Source organism: Trachinotus anak, unplaced genomic scaffold (assembly GCF_046630095.1).
Source record: "Trachinotus anak isolate AG129_WGS33_773 ecotype Australia unplaced genomic scaffold, CSIRO_AGI_Tana_v1 ptg000012l, whole genome shotgun sequence".
NCBI classification, from domain to species: Eukaryota; Metazoa; Chordata; class Actinopteri; order Carangiformes; family Carangidae; genus Trachinotus; species Trachinotus anak.
The window spans coordinates 24928046-24947020 of NW_027273863.1; the positions used below are offsets into that span (position 1 = coordinate 24928046).

At 40.2% G+C, this 18975-nt stretch overlaps 2 protein-coding genes across 9 annotated transcripts in view; one reads left to right on the plus strand and one right to left on the minus strand.

Annotated features, from left to right (window-relative positions):
* LOC139628679 (tripartite motif-containing protein 16-like) overlaps positions 1-18975 on the plus strand; it is a 276374-nt gene that overhangs the window by 63491 nt on the left and 193908 nt on the right. The gene's annotated exons all lie outside the window — the stretch shown is intronic.
* The window catches only part of LOC139628672 (disco-interacting protein 2 homolog C), a 190542-nt gene continuing 172221 nt past the window's right edge, over positions 655-18975 (minus strand). For 5 of the 7 annotated variants that reach the window (XM_071490602.1, XM_071490598.1, XM_071490597.1 and 2 more), the window contains 12 exons: positions 18170-18281; positions 16757-16866; positions 13210-13340; positions 12349-12517; positions 12069-12239; positions 9876-9905; positions 8113-8174; positions 6254-6311; positions 6095-6169; positions 5509-5683; positions 4639-4762; positions 655-3447 (listed from right to left, as the gene is read on the minus strand). In XM_071490602.1, coding sequence (XP_071346703.1) covers positions 3195-3447; positions 4639-4762; positions 5509-5683; positions 6095-6169; positions 6254-6311; positions 8113-8174; positions 9876-9905; positions 12069-12239; positions 12349-12517; positions 13210-13340; positions 16757-16866; positions 18170-18281 — 1470 coding nt within the window. In that variant the 3' untranslated portion in view covers positions 655-3194. The remainder of the gene's footprint in view (positions 3448-4638; positions 4763-5508; positions 5684-6094; positions 6170-6253; positions 6312-8112; positions 8175-9875; positions 9906-12068; positions 12240-12348; positions 12518-13209; positions 13341-16756; positions 16867-18169; positions 18282-18975) is intronic. The other 2 variants (XM_071490600.1, XM_071490599.1) reach the window with 1 other exon arrangement.

Below are 18975 nucleotides of genomic sequence, written 5' to 3' on the forward strand. Positions count from 1 at the left end.
CACTACATAAGCATTTAATAAATGCTTTATGACACCCTATAATAAGGTTAGTACTTATAGTTGAAAGCAGATGACATTTTTAAGTGTTTATTAATAAGTAATATATGTCAACAATTAAAATGTCTCCTGTGAAGATATATTTTACATTATTACAACTGTATATCGTCAGTTGTACACGTTTTATGGGATATTTATTAAATGTTTATACACCACTAGTAAATATTTGTAAATTGAGGGACTTAAAGTAAAGCGTTAGCTTTAACAAACTAGCTCTCTAATCTATAAATTTGTTATGTTCTGAATTACATCTACATTCCCAGGAAATTTTCCATCGAGGACATTTTAGGAGCGCAATATGAAGTATCAAGTTAATATTTAACAATAACAATCTGCTGTACCTACAGATAGATGACCTTAAGAGGTTCTTCAAATCTGTTATAGTTATAATTAAGTAATTTCCCAAACTTGCAAACAAGACAAAAACTTATTTTTTTTATTGTCAAAATTGTTGAAATATTTATTTAATTGAAAGACTTATGTCAACTCAAATAAGACATTTTTAAAACCTTTAAAAAAAAAAACATACCAGGGGACATAACATTTTGCTGATAAAAGAAAGAGAAACAAACGGTGAAGAAAGTGCTTTTTCTTAAAAAAAAAAAAAAATCCTGATGTTAAAACTAGGACATTCTAAGCCAAAGACAAGAAGCATCAACCTCGAATCAAGTTTTACAGACCTCTCCACAGCTCTGTAATGAGTTAAAGGGTCTCAGGTAAAACGCTTTCACCTTCTGCTTCCTGTTTCAGTCTTTAAACCTCTCGTGACATCACTGTAATGAGCCCTGATTAATCTGTCAATGTAAAAAATATGAGGGACCTCTGACACTTGATATTTACAATAGAAGCGGTTGCTCGCCTACCTGCCATGTCGGGGGCACTCGAAGGTGTTGATGAGGATTCACCTTTTCCCAGCCGGAGGTGGTAAAAACAAAAACAAGTCCAGTACTGCTGTCGGTCTGATTTAGCTGAGGAGTTTCATTCCAGTCTCAGGAGTTTAGAGAATGATAGAGAAATAAGAACTGACTGTTTTTCGATTAATTTATTCCTTAATTAATGTGATAAAGGAAAAGTTCTGATCCTCTTTCAGGGCAATGTTGTTGTAAGTCCCCTTGGTCACCACTAGAGGTCAGCAAAAGTCCTAAATCAGTTAATGTGCTTTTATAGCAATAGATGTAAGGTTACAGAGCATTGGTTAATGATCCCTTAAATTAGTCAAGTGACCTCAAATTACAAAAAGTTTGCTCAAAATGTATTTAGCTGTTTACATTCAGTAACTAATTTATTTGAAATATGTAATCTGTTCCTCAGAATTAACAAAATGTGTCTTCAAATCAAAGTCACCTTACCTGGATTTAACATTGTTTTACATACTATGATATAATTTGGATTGTGGCTGTTAAATAACAGTGTCATTGAATTTGAAATAAGGGTTTAAAAATCTTAAACGTGGAATTTGTGAAGTGAATCTGTAAATCCTTGAGGTGGAAAAGTTGGTGCTTTAATTAACAGAAATATAATAAAGGCTGATGAAAATAGTATTTCAAACATTTATTTTATCGCTCCTGTAAGTTTTTTTTTTGTAAACCAAAACTTTATAAAAACATTTCTTTGTTTTACAGATTTTTAATTAAATAATAAAAAACTAATATTACAGATCTCATCACTTCATATAAACTGAAATTTCATCTTTTTTTAAACTTTCTGGCTATGTGAGACAAAGTCTTACCACAATAGAGAGCAGAGGGAGCAAATAATGTCATTTTAGTTTATTATTATGTAAATGAATGAACTGAGGGAAGTGAATAGAAATATCCAGTGCACCAATTTGAAATTTTAGGGAATATTTTATAATCTTAAGGCACAAATGACTAATCTTTATGCCACAAACTGGACAGAACTCTTCATATTAAAGCAGGAATGAAACTCTTCAGTTCTTCTAATAATTTTCCTTTTCACTGACTTAAACATTTCAGACCAACAAGCAGATAAAAAGCATCACGTGTAAAACTGCTTCTGTCCGGGATGAATCCTTTAACTCAACTATTTATATAAGCTTTAATCATATATTTCTATTTTCTTTAATATGCTTGATGTGAGTCTGTTTCACTCATGATAATACAATGCTTTTTTGTTTTTTTTTTTATATTAGCAAATATTCAAGAGCAAAACATTCTTGAACGTCTCGTCATATACTTCTAAAAGAGAAACAAAATAAATTAAATCAGTTTCTTTTTGTACATACTTACATGATATGAATTTATGTATTGTTCCGCTTCTGTCGAAGCATGTTTGTACGGAAAAATAAACGGAGTTAAAGGCTGCAGCTGTTAGTTTATGAAAATTAGCACACTGGTTTCCCGCTGAGATGGGACGGACGGTTCAGAAATAATGTTGAATTAAAAAAAAATGTAACACTTAGGCTTACAAAAAAGAAGAGGAAAAAAAAAACAAACAAACAAGCTAACATGAAACAAATGGTTAGTACCTCATCATAAAATTGAAGGACAGCTGCGATTTGCCCCCTCAGACCTTCGTATCAAAACATATCTCACACTTTGTAATGGTTGATATCATAAAAACGTAAAATATCATTTTTGCCACAGTTTGTTTTTTTTGTGTGTAAATATCCTTTTCAAAAAATAGCCAAAACTTTTTAGAGGACATGTTAAAAACAAACAAACAAACAAACAAAAAAACTTAACCGGAAACTATAGAATGAGCCAAATGTAGTTTTAAAAGCCAGAATCTTTGCTACGTCAACGATTGTCCATTTCTGCCTCAGGATTGCCACTTGTCTGTAAACAGTCAGCACACATGGGGGACTACTTTCTTGCCCTGGAAGGAGGTGGCTGCACTTCTTCTCAGGCTGAGTACAAATCACACCTTTACAAACTCAAACCACGGCCTGAATGCTAACCCTAGCCTAAAGATAACCACATGATACTTAGCCTGGGATTAAGTTCCGCCTGAGAGACAAAATTCAGGGCAAAAAGTCGCCTTTTCCTCCCCTTATGCCAGAAGCCTTGGACTCCATCTTTTTTTTCCTTTTCAGTCTCAGGAGCAGACAGCCTTTGCAGTTTCCTATATAATCCTTCATCCACCTCCGTGTTGGCCACCAGGGGAGGGGGGGGTCGCTACATATTGTAAGCCACGTAGATGGGGTCCAGCTGGTCGGCCAGGAAGCCGTCGCGCAGGTGCATGCGCTGCTTCTCGCCACGGGAGTTGATGGGGATGACCCCGATGTCGACGACCACCACCACGCCCACGATCAGGTAGTGCTCCTCCAGCACCACATTGGTTACCAGGGGGACCAGGTCCAGGGCCTCCTGCTCCGAGCCGTCCAGCTCCACCACCACCACCAGCAGGTTGGTCCATGTGAACACCGCGCTGGAGGCACAAGACGAAACCACATGCATGGGTCTGTCCAGAGGTTGGGTTTTTAAAATATCAGCACTAAAACAATTGATTAGAAGTCTCATTTTAAATGTAACAGGTACCATTCAGGAGAACAGCTATTTTCATTATTGATTAATCTGAACCTCATGTCGACGTCTTCAGATGTTTGGTTAAGTTCGACAAATTTCTAAAAGCCAAGAAGTTCATCTTAGAGAGAGAAACAGCAAATCCTCATTTAAGAAGCTGAAATCAGAGCATGTTTGTAAACTAACAATTGATTAATGAAAATAGCTGCATATTATCATGAGTAATTAACTAATAATTTCAGCTGTACTGCCATCATGAATATTCCTGTCTGTTGCTGCAATCCAAGAAGTTGAACACAGCTTTATAACTTTATTTTACTGGTCCAATAATTCCCCAGTATTTTCCTACAAAGTTTCCTGTAAAGAACTGTGTAATGTGGTGCTAATTAGAGTTTTTAATTATACTAATAGAGCGTTCTAGTGGTGCACTTCCAACTAATTAATTACAACTGATTGCTAAGATTCAGTAGCCAAAGTTCTTCTGGTCCTTTGCAGCTGAAAATACAAAAATGTGAAATTTGTCTATAAGTAGGTGCAAAGTATGAACTAAAATTCAAGTCTCAGAATCAATTAATACAAAAGTAGTTATTTCCAGGAAAGTATAAGAAACCAAAGAACTAAGTCTGAATGGTAAACGTGGTGTTTCCTACCGCACTTTCCAGCTCTGCCAACAAGCTCCATAAACCTAAGAGTCAGTTTCAGTTATTAGATGAGAACTGGTTCTGTTGGTTAAACTGGAGGAGACAAGCTGTAGGGAAGCAAAGTCCCTCAGCCACCAATTAAAGGAAGCTTGTTGGTGCTAACAGAAGCTGGATTGTTATTAGACTTTGTCTTATTAAACGTAGTTCAGATGATAACTAATACACATATATATTTAATAGTGTTATCTATTATTATATTGAGTAATTCGGATGATTCTTATTTTAATCATTGTAGAATCTCATTTTCACTGCGCCTCACATTTTCTTCTATCTCCTCCCCAATGCTGTAAAAACTTAAAACTTTTTTTATTTTATCTTTTTTTGACCTCACCTTTATCTTGTCTTGTTAAGCACATTGTCACTGTGTTTTTAAAGCTTATGATATTATTCCTCACCACTCTGTGATGCTCTTGTGCGTCCTGATGACGGAGGTCTCAATGTCGATGGGGTGGTAACGCATCCCTCTCAGCTCCATGGCCTCCTCCAGCGCACCGACCACGTACAGGGCATCATGACGCTCTATACACACACACACACACACACACACACACACACACACACACACACACACACACACACACACACACACACACACACACACACAGTGTAACTTCATTATAATGTTTTATTTTTTATTGAGAAATGTTTTCAAAATATTAGAGGTTTTCTTGCTTCTGATTCAGGACATTTCTCACAGAAGTTTACAACAAAATTAAAATTCCACTCGGTGAATAAAACCAACTCATAAATCATCAATCAAATGACAGAATAATTGTTCTGGTTTGAGGTCAAATATTAATTACAGTTAAAGACGCAGTTTGATTACAGGCGTCTTTAGACTGAGGCTGATGAAGCCGTCACCACCTCTGGACACGTTCACAGGTAAATGAGCCACAGTTTCTGTTTGTTTTCTGGAACCTCAAACGTGTTAATTACTTCATGTGGTTTGGAAATTCTCACAGTGACGAACATCTGTTAAAGTCGTAGGAAGAAAACCTGACAAATTTAGATTCATACCAAAGTTTTATACCAAAGTTATACTGAAGACAAATTTACTCTGTCAGATTTGTGTTTGTCAAATAGGAAAATCTTCTCCATCAGCGTTTTGAGCATCACAGATGATGATGTTATGGATTCTTTCAAGGTTTGCAGCATTTAAAACCAGCCCTGAAACCGTTTCATCCTCCTCTCTGTTATACAAGAACATTACAGGTCAGCGTCGGCCCCATCAGTCGCACACACACACCTTTGGGTCACGTCCTTACCTCCGCTGGCGTCGGTGAGTTCGGTCCTGCGGAGGAAGCCCAGGTATCCGGTCCGAGCCCAGATGGTCTGTGTGTCACCGAAGCTGAGTCTGGAGTTGAAGTGGTCGGACTGCAGCGCCTCGTCTCCGTAGACGGTGAAGTAGCCGCTGGCGTTGTGGCCGCTGTGCACCCAGATCTACAAACACAGAAGAAGAAACACATGGAGCACAAAGACCATTCTGAGGTGATAATAAAACTACTGCTGCAACAACTGATTAGGTTTTTTAATTAATCTATGAGGCACTTACATCTATAAAATGTCACTGAAAAATTGTCTTTCTGTTGCTCATTTTGTTTAGTTTTTAATGAATCACAGGAACATTGAAGAAGCTTGAAAGCAGCTTAAAATGATTAATGGACAATCAAATTATTTAAAATGTAAAATTCTGTCAAGCAACTAATTGTATAATCCCACAAATAATATCAATTATTGTCTTAATTTGTTTATTGTAAGATTATAAATGTATATTTTTTGCTTCTGAGTTACAGTTTTCTGTCGTTATCTTGATTTGGGGAAAAGTGATTTGTGATTAAATCTCAGACAAACCTCTCCCAGATGCGACTCTCCCATTGGTCCCTTGGTCTCTGGGTTGGCGATGATGATTCGGACCCCGGGTAGAATCTGTTCAAAGAGGAAAGAGCAAAGTGAACCAGAGGAAAAAAACATCTCCATCAACATTTAAATGATTTAAAGATTTCAACTCACTTTCCCAGACTCCATCAGTGGCAGGCTGTGTGGTGACCCCCTCTCTACTAGTCTGACCCTGTGGAGAGAAAACAAAAGAGTTGAAAGGTTAGAAAAAAATATATATATAAATATAAAAATGTAGAAAACATTTTTAAAAAATGTACAAAATATAAAAAGTGAAAAAAAAACTCCAATGGGGAACCTGTAAATACAATATCAAATGTATTTTATTATTATAATTGTTGAAGAAGAAATGTACTTATTGAAATGAAATTTTATTTATTTATTTTTCCTCCAGGTAAGAAAAGGACATGAATTGGAAAATGTGTAATATCTGATAATTAGCTAAATAATTGTTCTTTCTCCTCTCTGAATAAAGTTTTTAATATTTAACCAGTTGTAGCTTTGGAGGGTTTTACTGAGGAGCTGCTGCAGGGAACAAACCTGGACGTTTCAGATTCAGTGGAATCTCTGTTGCTGTATTTTCAATCTTCAAACAAGTCATTTCAAATGAAGTAACAAAGGCCACTGGGGAATAACAGTAATTATACTTTTGTTTTGACCACTAAAGTAAAAATAAAATTATTGATCCCCGACGGAAACTGACAGAAGTGGTCGGTCAGATTATAAATGAGAAACTCTGAGCATCTCTGGTACGAGCAGGCCTCCTTCAATCTGCAGTGATTACATGTAATCATGTTATATTTATGCACAGCAGGACTGGACGGCCTCGCCGCTTCATGCACTCTGACTTCTCTGGAGGGAAATGACAGCGGAGCGGTCGCAGACGCCGGCTGAGCAACATAATGATCGGCTGGAACAGAAAGCTGAAGTTTCCCCCGACACACTGGGAAACTTTCAGGGCTGGTGGCAGCAGCTCCAGACGTGATTACATTTACATTTTACAGTTTGGGAGCTGGTGTCTGGCTGAGCTGAGGCTGGTCTCAGCATTGCTCCTTAAATCCCACCGGACCACCCTGTCAGGGGATGTTTGAATACATTGTAGTCGCTGGTGATGTTGACCATCTCTGACCACTGACACTAACATCGCGGCGATTTTTAAACCTGTGGTCGCTTCATGGAGTCAGACTTCTCTCCAAAACAAATCCTAGAGAATCCTGAATTGCTATTTGCGGTGTCACCCAGCGTGAAATGTGACTCAGACTGGGTTTGATGGGCTTTTAAAGTGCATCTCTCTCAGAGACTGGAAGTGTTTTCGAGGCAGTGAGGGTGACAGCCGGGCCGTCAAGCTGACATGCCTGAAAAGTGATGGTTCTCAGCTGTGGAACTAGTCTCGCATTAGAATAAGAATCTTTACAGAAAACTTTAGTTTATTCTGGAGGCAAAATCGCGTAAAATCTCAAAAATTAGTTTGAAAAAAAACTTTTTGCCTTAAAGGTCCCATATTTTACACTTCTGTGTTTTATTTCAAGTGCTGATATTCATAAGAACCAAAAACCATCTCCGTGTAGTTTTACATCTCCTCTCTCAGGCTTCTCTCTGGAGCTCTAGTAACAACAGGTCAGTCAGCCAATCAGAGGAGAGGATCTGAAGTATTTAAATAAAAATATAGCAGATTTCAAGTAAACATTCAAAGAAACCAAATCCTGCAAGGTTGGATGGTGGGTCCAGGTGGGCAGGGCTTGGGGCAGTTACTGCTTTGTTGTGACATCACAAAGTTCCAGAAGTCCTGACGGCTGGTTTTAAGGCTCAGTTTCTGAATACAGGCTGTGTGCATTTCTCTGTGGACTGAGGCTTTGATACTTTCACAGTATTAATATAGAACCTAGACCTGCTTTTATCATTAAAAAAACTTAGAAATATATACTTTTCTACAATGTGGGACCTTTAAGACAGTTCTGCTTTGTTTGACTCACCTGTCGTGCCGCAGCGCTCTCATATCAACGTACACAGTCGTGGGGTCGGGTCCTGAGGTGCCCTGAGAAACACCAACGACAGCAGAGTTAACACTGCAGGGTCACGCCACAGTGTCCTTTTATGTAACTACTACAATTACACAACTGCATCACAAAAACATCTACCGCTACAGCTACTTCTAATCCTACCAGGCCGTGGTGGATACTGCTGCTCGTGCGTTAGTACTCACAGAGACAAGCTTTCCCTTCACAGCAGAGGGAAAAGCTTTGGGGTTTGAGAGTGATGATGGGAACCCACAGCTCCTCTACAACATTCATCACAAAATGATGTCGAGTGACAGCAGTGGTGGATGATTTATGAAGGAAATCAGCAAAAAAAAACAACGAAAAAAACACTGATTCAAAATTAAATAAAAAAAAAAAATCCCAAATTAACAGACGTCCTAAAATCAGGTTCTTCTTGACACTGACATGCAAATAATGAAATTGTTGTTTAGAGGAAAGAACAGAGGGAAGAGTGAAACCAAACCAGGGAAAAGAAAGATGGAGGACAGGGGTGGTGATGACGTAGTTTAAAATCTGGTACAACTCTCAATGGTAAAGCGTTACACATCTGCCCTGAAATAAAAAATCTCCTCATTAGTTATAAGTTGAATATTTTACTGATTGTGAGTGAGAGTGAAAACTGAAGAAAAACAAAGATGGAGAAAAGGGAAGAGATAAAGAACCCCCCCGCCATTTCCAACCTCTCTCTTCCTCCACCATCCCCCTCTCTTCTCTCTCTGAGGTGATTTGGGATAAAAAACAAAGCCCACCACCTACCGGACACACATCAGAGGCATGCTGGGAGTCGGACGCCCACACACCCAGAGCACAAGATGGCAGGTAGCTGTACATGCTACAGCAGACCCTGGATCAGTGTCTGACATGGATTTAATGACTTTTCTGGGAAAATCTGGTTTTGCTAGGAGAGACTGGGAGCAAGACTCAAGGTCTGGATCCTCCGAAATTCACATTCCTGGACACAATGTTTCATAGCATGTTGACAAATGAGGCTGGTGATTATTTTCATTGTCAATTTATCTGTCAGTCCCAAGCCCCTGGTGCAACCTCGAAAAGTTCTGTCAATCAACTTACAAAACCTTTTTCAGTTTGTCTCAACTACGGTGGCCCTGAGGGCTCAATGCGCTGCAACTTAAAACACATGCAAACAGACAAAACACAACAATTTGACAAAACAACAGAAGTGTTTAGTGGAAACACTTCTGTTGTGTTGTGAGTGCCTGCAGCACAGTTGTGTACTTGGTAGAGCTGTGAGTATTTGCTGAACATGTATTTAGGAAACTGATGAAGCAGATTTCTGAATTTGTTTGTGTTTTGTCTGTTTGCACGTGTTTCCTTGAGTTGCAGTTTGTTGAGCCCTCTGGGCCACCGTACTAAACTGGACATGGTTTTGAACTGATCAGCAGACTGAGCTGCTGCAGAGAACGAAAACCTGAGCCGAAGGCTGAATCCAAGGTGTGAAACACGAGGAGCCATCGGATGATTCCTTTGTTTAAAAAAAAAAAAAAAAAAAAACCTGCTGCAGGTTTTTCTTAATGTAGACAAAACATTTTGAACACACTGCGTATACGGTTCAATATTCTCCCCCTTTCCTGGAACTTCAGTCTAAAGCCAGCTGATGAGTGATGTGCTGACAAGCAGTGGGGTGTGGTGGTGGTGGTGGTGGTGGTTCAGGGAGGGGGTTGATGGTGGTTCCCTACCTGGTCAGCAAGCTTTCCCAGCCTGTGAGGCTACAGCAGCAAAGAAGGATGGAGGAGGACAATAAAGGGGAAAAAAGAGGAGGAAGGAAGGAAGGAGGGCGGAGACAAAACCAAGTATGAGACATGTGGGTGGAGTTATGCATAAAACAAGGAAGGAAGAGGGAGGGAAAAAAACATCAAGATGGAAAACTCAAAGAAACAAAAACAAGCAATCAGAACGCAAGAAGATTTTTCAGCCAAATGTTAGTTTGGTCATTAACTGGACAGTGATTGGTTAATTCAGGCTGCAGTACAATTATTGATCATACTGTCTGTATTAGTTTCTTTACAGGAGCATCAGTGTAAACTGATTCAGGTTCATGCAGTTGGAGCTGCTGCTCAACATACAAACAGATTTAAACAGAAAGAATTAAAAATCTCTCTGCAGAATGTCTTTATAAAGGCTTTGATTTTCACTGCATCTCAACATTAATGTCTGTAAAACAATCAGTAATATTTAAATTAAATAGAAACTCAGACAATAACTTTAATTGGATCCTCTGGATGCAAAATAATCCTTTTATTCCTCTTCAAACTTTTCTCTGGGTTTTAGCAGAAAGATAAAACGTTTTAAAATGGACCTGGGGAAAAACCAGTGGAGGCTGAAAACCGTAGCAGAAATGTAAGAACAATGATCAGCTTGAAATGGAAGGATGACGCTGAACCTGAGAGACACACAGAGACGGCTGGATGTCTCAGGAACTGGTTTGTCTGGATGAGAAAAGACCAAAGAGATGAGGGTGGGTTCTTCTAACTGAGGCTGTTCTCTCTCTGTGGTCCCTCATATCTGCAAATAACTCAATAACTGAAAAAGGTCATTAATGTTTTTTTTTTGCACTTCAGAGCCATTAAAGAGCCCAGCAGTTGTGAAAATCGTTCAGCTGATTAACAAGGTTGTAAAATTTCAATGTAGAACAACCAGAGCTGCAGACGGACGAACCAACCTGCAGACTCCAAACTGTAGAGTGTGAAAACCAATTAGAGGTTGAAAGCACCAAGACTTTCCTCCCTGAACTCTCCGCTCTCTGCATGTGCTCTAAGTGTTTCCCTCGTTTCTGTCAGATCCAGAACAACGCAAACACTTCCAAAAACTGAGCTGTTTGGAAAATACTGCAACTTCCACTGTGGACGACGCTTGACCGCCGTCGTACCCACAATCAGATGAAGGTGAAAAATAAAATTGACATCAGTTTCTTCTCTTTGCGTCCACTACAGAGAGAGAGGTCCAGGACATGTTTAACCTAGCTTAGCACAGAGACTGGAAGCAGGTGGGAACTGTTAGCTTCCATCAAAATGGAAAAAAGACCTTCATTGAATCCAAAACCTGTCTTTAGACATATTGCATCTTCTGACCGAGCTTTATAACTTTATAACATACTGCGATGATTAAAAATGGGTTTTTAGAATAACTGCTCTTACATCTTAAAGCTGCAAAATTTTAAAACAAATACAATTTAATTTTTCAATTTCAGTTTCAGTTTTTAGTTGTATTTATACAACGTCAATTCACAACAGAAATGATCTCAAGGCACTTTTCAAATAGACGAGGTCTGGACCTTCTCTTTACAGGATTAAAGAGACCCAAGGGACCCAATAATTCGAACGATAATTACTGGAGCTAGCAACACTGTGCTGCGCGCCGTCCAATATCTCCGACATCAAACAAACCTCTACACACAACATGTGAATGCACCAGTTCTGGAGTTTGTAGGATGGTTTACAGCTAATTTAGCATCTGCCTCCACTTCCTGTATTTGCACAAAGACCTAGTGCATCTATCATCAGTTCAACTGACTCTGGATCAGAGAGCAAACACCTGCTTGTAGCTCAGAGACAAAGCTGACTCGGCTCTACAGGTCAGTGGAGTTTCTGTTGTCTTTACCAAAGTGTAACAGAGCTAATGTGCTTTACTGTCATTACCTTTGAGATCATCAGATATTTATCAAAATATGAAACCTCTGCTAACAAAAAGCTCGGCTTCAGCCTCTAACAATCACCACTGAACAATCAGCTGATGTGTCCCACATCATTAAGAGTAAAAGCAGCTGGTTTCTCAAAGGTGAACGCACAGATTCAAGAGCAGCTCCAGCCAAGAAATGTCCTCAGTCTCTGCAGGAAGGTGAGATGGAAGCAGAGAAAAGCAGGAGGACTGACCTGCAGGCAGATCGCCAGGTTGACCCTGCAGCCGAAGGAAGTGCTGACGGCCCGAGGGTGGAGTCCCAGGTCCTTGAAGAGTTTGGAGAAGGACTGCGTCAGGGCTATCCTGGGACGCTCCTCCGCTACAACCACACAGGTCCTGACCCGGGACAAGTCCAAGCCTCGAGACTAAAGGAGGACGGAGAGTGAGATGATGTCAAATAACACTTCAGAGGGTTTCTTGTTAGCTAAAATTATTACATGTACAGCGACCACACAACCCCCCCCTCAAACTTACCTTGAGTGAGTCGGTCTGCAGGCCCAGGCCTTTGGTGCAGAGCTCCATGACACTGTAGGAGCAGAAAGTGTCGCGGACTTTGTACTGACTGACAGCAGACAGCCACAGAGCCGGGTTCACCTCCAGCTCGGACGGAGGGATCAGGATGGACTGGTGACCTGAGTACACACTGCAGAGAGAGAGAGCAGACCAGGGGTGAGTGTGGGCCGCCAGCACTTACATCCCAGCCGTCCCTGAATGCACCAACAAGAGACTGTGTTTTTAAACTGCATCATCACGTGACGACAACTGAACCTTGACAAAAAAAAAAATAGGACGGCAAACCACCTTTTTTAATTAATGAGAAAAATTCAATTAAGTAGTAAAAGCAGGATGAATGAGTGTTTAGTCTTTTAACATAGATAATCTGACTTTCTACACCAAACAGAAATATACAGTATGTGTGTGATGCTGCCATATATGTCATATACTGTATATAATATATATAAATACATCCTCTGGATATATGAAGATATATGATTATAACATATATGAAATATCCATTGTAAATTTATTATATGTACACATATTTAAAATATCTATATGTTGAATTTTTATATGGTATAACATGTTGTTGTGTGTGTTTTTATTTGATATATTTCATTTATGGAAATTCAGTGTATGCACATACACTACATTTGTGTATGGGAGATGGTATTAGGAGGTTAACCTGAAATATATTAGTTTTCTTTGTAACTGGGCACATGTGAAAGGGGAACGGTCAAGTTAAAACTAGTTCTTTAAGATGCTGGATTCTCACACTGTTGCATTAATTTTATATGTGTGTGTGTGTGTGTGTGTGTGTGTGTGTGTGTGTCTAACCTGCAAAGGCACCAGAGGACGAAGCCCAGACCGCAGTACGGGTCCAGGCAGATGGCGACCTCTCTGGACGGATAAAGCTCACACTGCAGCTTGATGGAGCGGCAGAAGGCACTGGTGGCTGTGTGAGACATCTGCAACACACACACACACACACACACACACACACACACACACACACACACACACACACACACACACACACACACACACACACAGAGAAAAGGTTTGTTACATTTTTTCCCCAGTGCAACTTCTACAAACAAAAGGTAATTTATTAGCTGTTCATTGTGAGTCTTCTCATTGGTCGGTTCACTTTTGTGATGATTCCTTTTCTTTTTCAAGCACAAATGAGAAACAGAAAACCCAGACTCACAAACACAATGAAATTATGAAGGATGGACTCAGAGCCTTCTGCTTCGGTGGAGCTAAAAATGATTAGTTAACTAGAAATATTAAACACACGGGCAGGATTAGCATAACAAAACCTCTGACGTGGCGTCCCTGCGGTCGCAGGACGCTGACCGGATGGATTAACCACCTTGTTTCTGCCTTTTTGTGCTTTGGCGCCGGCGCTGCCTGTGGTAGCGTTAATACTCCAGCACTGACTGATCTGCTCATTAAGCTCGGTGATTAAATATAATGGACGGGTAATTTAGCAGCACATGAGGAAATACCCTGGCATTGTTTCCTCCTGCCCTGCTTTTCCTGTGCTGCTGATTAGTGTGTTTCTCCAAGTTGTTCATTAACAAGACTTCTGTGGCGTTTTACGATGCTAAATGACGACATCAACAGTCGGTGACGGTGCTAAACTTGTCCGAGGAAATATTTTGTTTATTATATTAAGTTTTATGATGAGCAGGTGTCTGCTGAGCAAAGACATCTGAGATCAGTCACTTGTTAACATGTTTGGACCCTACAGCAGGTGCAAAATGTGGCCATGGGAGGTGAACGGTGTCACAGATCAGTAGCAGTGATGCTCTCAGTACTCATGGCTCAGTGGGCCTTTATATCTGAGACATGACGAGTCCAACCATCGAGATCCAAACATCATTTCCAGAGAAATTGATGAACATGCTTTTTTTAGAAAAAACCTTTCTCATGATGTTAAGGAAAGGCAAGAAAAAAACACTTTAACTGGACTAAAACCAAAATGTGCTGGGTTTGGTCCCTGGACCTGCCCCATCCCTCCACCGAGTTTGGAGCAAATTATATAAAAAGTGCAGATTTCTGGATATTTTGCTCATTCAACTATGGCTGACTACAGACTGAGTGACGAACAATTAAAGTAACTAATTACAGAGTTTACAGTCCATGAACAAATCTAAATCCTCCCATAAAAAACAACCAAAACAACGACAGTGAGGCTCTTTTATCTCGACAGGAGGAGAAGAAAGGTTCCCTCCTGTAGAATAAAGCAACACCTCTCCTCCGATGACAGATCTGTAATTATCTTCAGTCTTCTCTGGTGTGCACCGTTATCTCAGGTCACTGATGACTGGTGAAGTGTCATCCTGCCCGAGAGTTCGAACACAGCGCGGAGACGACGGCCCTGACAGGAGGTTAGACCCAAGACCCTGATCTGGCTTCATCCTTTAAAACTGGGAGGAAAGTGAGATGTCTCATTCAAGACACGATTTAAGTTTAATGTCAGAGATGCAACCTTTTCTCAACCTGTGGCTCAGGAGGTGGAGCAGGCTGTCCACTAATCAGAGGGTTGATGGTTCAATTCCCGGCTCCACTCTCCAGTTTGTCGATAAGACTAGAAAGAGCTTGATAAGTGCAGCCTATTCACCATTTTTGGGAGAATAACTGGCATTTGGAGCGTTAATTTGGTTTTCTAACACATATTTTAAATTGTATCTTAAAAACATGCTTATAAAATAATTTCTTATACTGCTGGTGTTTCTTTTTATTGTCTGGGAGCAGATGAAACTTCTCTATCTGCTCTCTGTGAGCATCTGTAACACGAAAGGATCTGAGACCAGAAACAAGAAAAGGTCTTGTTTAAGAGAAGCTTCAGTGGATTCAAACACACACACACACACACACACACACACACACACACACACACACACACACACACTCTGTTGTACCAGATGAATAGTGGCAGAGAAACAATGAGCTGAGTGCAGGATGCAGGTTTGTTTTACTGCAGCAGGAATCAATAGCTGCTTCAATCTTTAAAATGTCACCACCATCTATTTCCACACCTCCAACACTCAGACTCTCAGCCTCCACCGCTCAGTGGCTCTCACACTGTTGAATGAAGCGTTTGACTGAATAAACATGTTATTGCTCGCGATGATGATGGTGCAATTACAGTGATGTAGCGCTGAGATTTTGACCTTTAATCAGTGTTTATGGTCAAAATGCAGAGCCACTAACGACCCAATCAGTGTCATTTACAACCACATTGTACAACAACTGCTGTAATGGTCATTACACACCTACATATACACACACACAGTCCTGAGAGACAGCTTCTTATTAATACTGCAGCCAAAAAAAGTCAAGTTGTGCCTGAGGATTAACCTAAAAAAAAGAGTTTATCCTCCATCAGCCACCGTTTCATTGAATAAATCAGTTACTTTAGTTGTGTTATTTGTAGTTTGTTAACAAGTGAAACCTGAGACAAACAAACTTGGGTCAAGTACTGGATAATGGGTTGTATCAGTGTTAATACTGGGTTTGTTTTGATTGACTCAACAGTAAAAGTCAGTGGCTGAACTCAGCTTAAGAGTTTTAAGTCTCATCTCTGATGAGTTTAGGAACTCTTATATTTCTTATATTAACTCTTATATTTTTCTAGAAAATTTTTTTCACATCTTTATTGTAAATATTTCATTTTACTTCATTGTCAAATGTTATATTTAACTGATCTCTCCTGCAGTACGTGTTTGTTTTATCTTAGTTCATATGAAAAACAAATTCCTCCCATGTTGGGAAACCTACTCTGCAATAAACCTGATCAATCTGATTCTGATTCAGGTTTTGTTTGCTGTAATCATTCCTACTGTTCCCATATGAATGAACCTTCAGTGTAAGTGATGGGAGACAAAATTTATTATAGCTCAAAGTTTATCTGAAGTTATTATGAGGCTTCTGCATTAGAACATCTTCCAAAGTTGGAGCCTTTTTAGCAGAAAATTCCCTCTTTTTGTTACTGTTCCTTCACTCAGCTCAACCAGTCTGTGGGGATTTTACACAGATTTTTACTCAACAGTAACTAAAGGATTAACAGAGTCAGGCTGCTGAAGCCTCAGATTCAGATAAATTTAGGACTAAACACAAAACCACGACTGTGGATTTTGTCACTTCCGAATGATGTTTTAACACAGATTTGAAAAAAAAAGAAGATATTTTGACCTGATGACACCAGATGATAAGCCAAAGGTCACCAAAGTCTTTTAGATTATTCCTCCTGAGACCATGGACTTGTTACACTGACTCACAGACCGACACCAGCAATTCTAGAGATACGCTGCTAAAAATGTGCTTCATCCAGGTTGTGTAAACACTGAGATGTCATGTGTGTGTGTGTGTTCACCTTGACTCCAGCGAGCATGCCAGTGGTGGAGACGCTGAAGTCCAGGTAGGCCAGGGTGTCAGGGTTGGATGGTTTATATAGCAGAGGAGGTTTCTTCTTTGGCAAATCATCTGAAGGGAAAAATCAGCATCATCACATCACTGCTGCTTCAGTATACAGAACACAGCCGTGATGTCCGCACAGTGTCGTTTCTTTATTATTTACTTTATATTTAATTCAGGTTTTTGAATGTTTGTCTCCACTTTGTGTTCTGTGGTGATTCTAGGGGCCCTCTGCAAAAAAACTGCCAGGAGGCCTCCAATCACCGTCCATCACCATTATTTAATAAATAATCTGACAACAACAAAAAAATGCACAAAATTGAAATTTATTCCAAATCAGTAGAATTTTCAAAATATAGATTATAAAGAACAATAAAACATAATAAATAATTTAACATTGTCATACGTAAAGCCCCTTTGAAGGGGGTTTCCTACTGAGCCGTGTTAGCAGCTTGTTTTTCTCGCTAGATTTGTTGACTTTTAAAAACATTTAGCTATTTTTCATAAAAGTGTTAGCAACAAATCTAGAGACAGCAGATACACGTTCAGACAGAGGCGTTGATGAGCTGTGAACGGACGTACCTAACGACTAATCACTGAAAGGGGCCCCTTCAAGGAGGTTTCCCACTGACATGTCATTGCAAACCGTCCACACGTTGTTTAATGGGGAGCAGCAGTTTGAGAATTTGCTGTGGAGTTAAAGCTACGTTTTCGCCTCCCGATGATTATACTTTTAGAGTTTTAGAGCCCGAAAACGGAGCGTTTTGGAAACGATGAGGTAGACGCACCTGGTTGCTCCCTGATTGGCTCTCATCAGCCTCGGCTACCAGTGGTGAAAGCAACATGGATGATGAATTACAAGCGTCAGTGCAGTGAAGTTCTTCATGTTAACGCTATAACCGTCTTTCTCCTCGTTTTAAATATTTTCTGCAACTACTCAGCTGAGCACAACTGAGAGTAGACAATCTGCTTCCTGTTTACACCGGCTCGCACATGCGCAGTGTCCCTATATGGTCATGCAGGTGTGTGTTTTTAGGTGTGTTAGTATGGATGCAGATCGTTTCTGATACGGTGCAACAACGCTCATCTGGACAGAGTAGTGTGGATGTAATCTAAGTTTGTCAGCCCCCGGGGGCCCCTAATAGCCCGGGGCCGTTTCCTGTCTTGTGTGTTCAGAAGCTGCGCCTCTTCCTGTCAATTAGACAACGTGAACTTTACCAGTTTAATCAGTTTGAGTTCTGTAAGTGTTCATCGCAACAAACAGTCCCTCTGACACTGGGGTATCAACGCCGCAACCTGTCTTCATTTTAACAAAACTTTGTAGAAACATTTTAAAATCTTTACCTGTGTGTGTATTTGTGTGTGTGTGTACCTGTGTCCAGGACAGGGGGCCAGGTCCGGACGTCCACGGCGGCCGACGCCTCCTTTGACCTCAGCAGCTTAGAGATGAGCTGGGTGGTCATCACACACACGGAGCGGCTCACCTGCACCACAGAGCACACAGCTGATCCAATCTGATCGGATGCATCACCGTTAACCAACAACTGCATATATGATGTGTTATCCCACAGCGTGGAAAACTTTAAACCATTCGTCCAGATTTACAGCAGCTCTGACCTGCTGCATCGACTCTTTCATTGCATCATTCATTCTACTCATTGTTCCACACTGCTGGCTTTTTCTGCAAGCTGTCGACTCCCATGCCCCCTTCCCTCTGTCTTCCTTAGGTGTTGTAAGCTGAGCATCGCCGGCCTCCTGTGTGCAGTGATTTCACAGCTCTGTGGCTGATTTGTAAAAACGACCGTTTGGCAAAGCAGGTGCGACAGGAGGGTCTCAGCCTGCCCATGAGTTTGTCTGGAGTCTCTCACATTTTGAAAGACTGATCAAGTTTAAATGATATTTTCCCAAATATGTCACCATATTATCCGGTTTATACAGCTGGGAAAGGTAGAGTGATGAGGATGAACTGAAGTGGGGAGCCAGCGTGGAGCCTGTACACCACTCACTTAAAAAAAAAAACAAAAAAAAAACTATTCAAATAATGATCGAGCACTTATTTCTATCCTAAGGTTGCACAAACTTTCCAAATAGTCACTGAAAGAAAATATTAATCAATGTGACTTCAATCATCTGTTCTTGTTTCCCCTTTGCACACATATGATTTCTTCCTCTTGATTA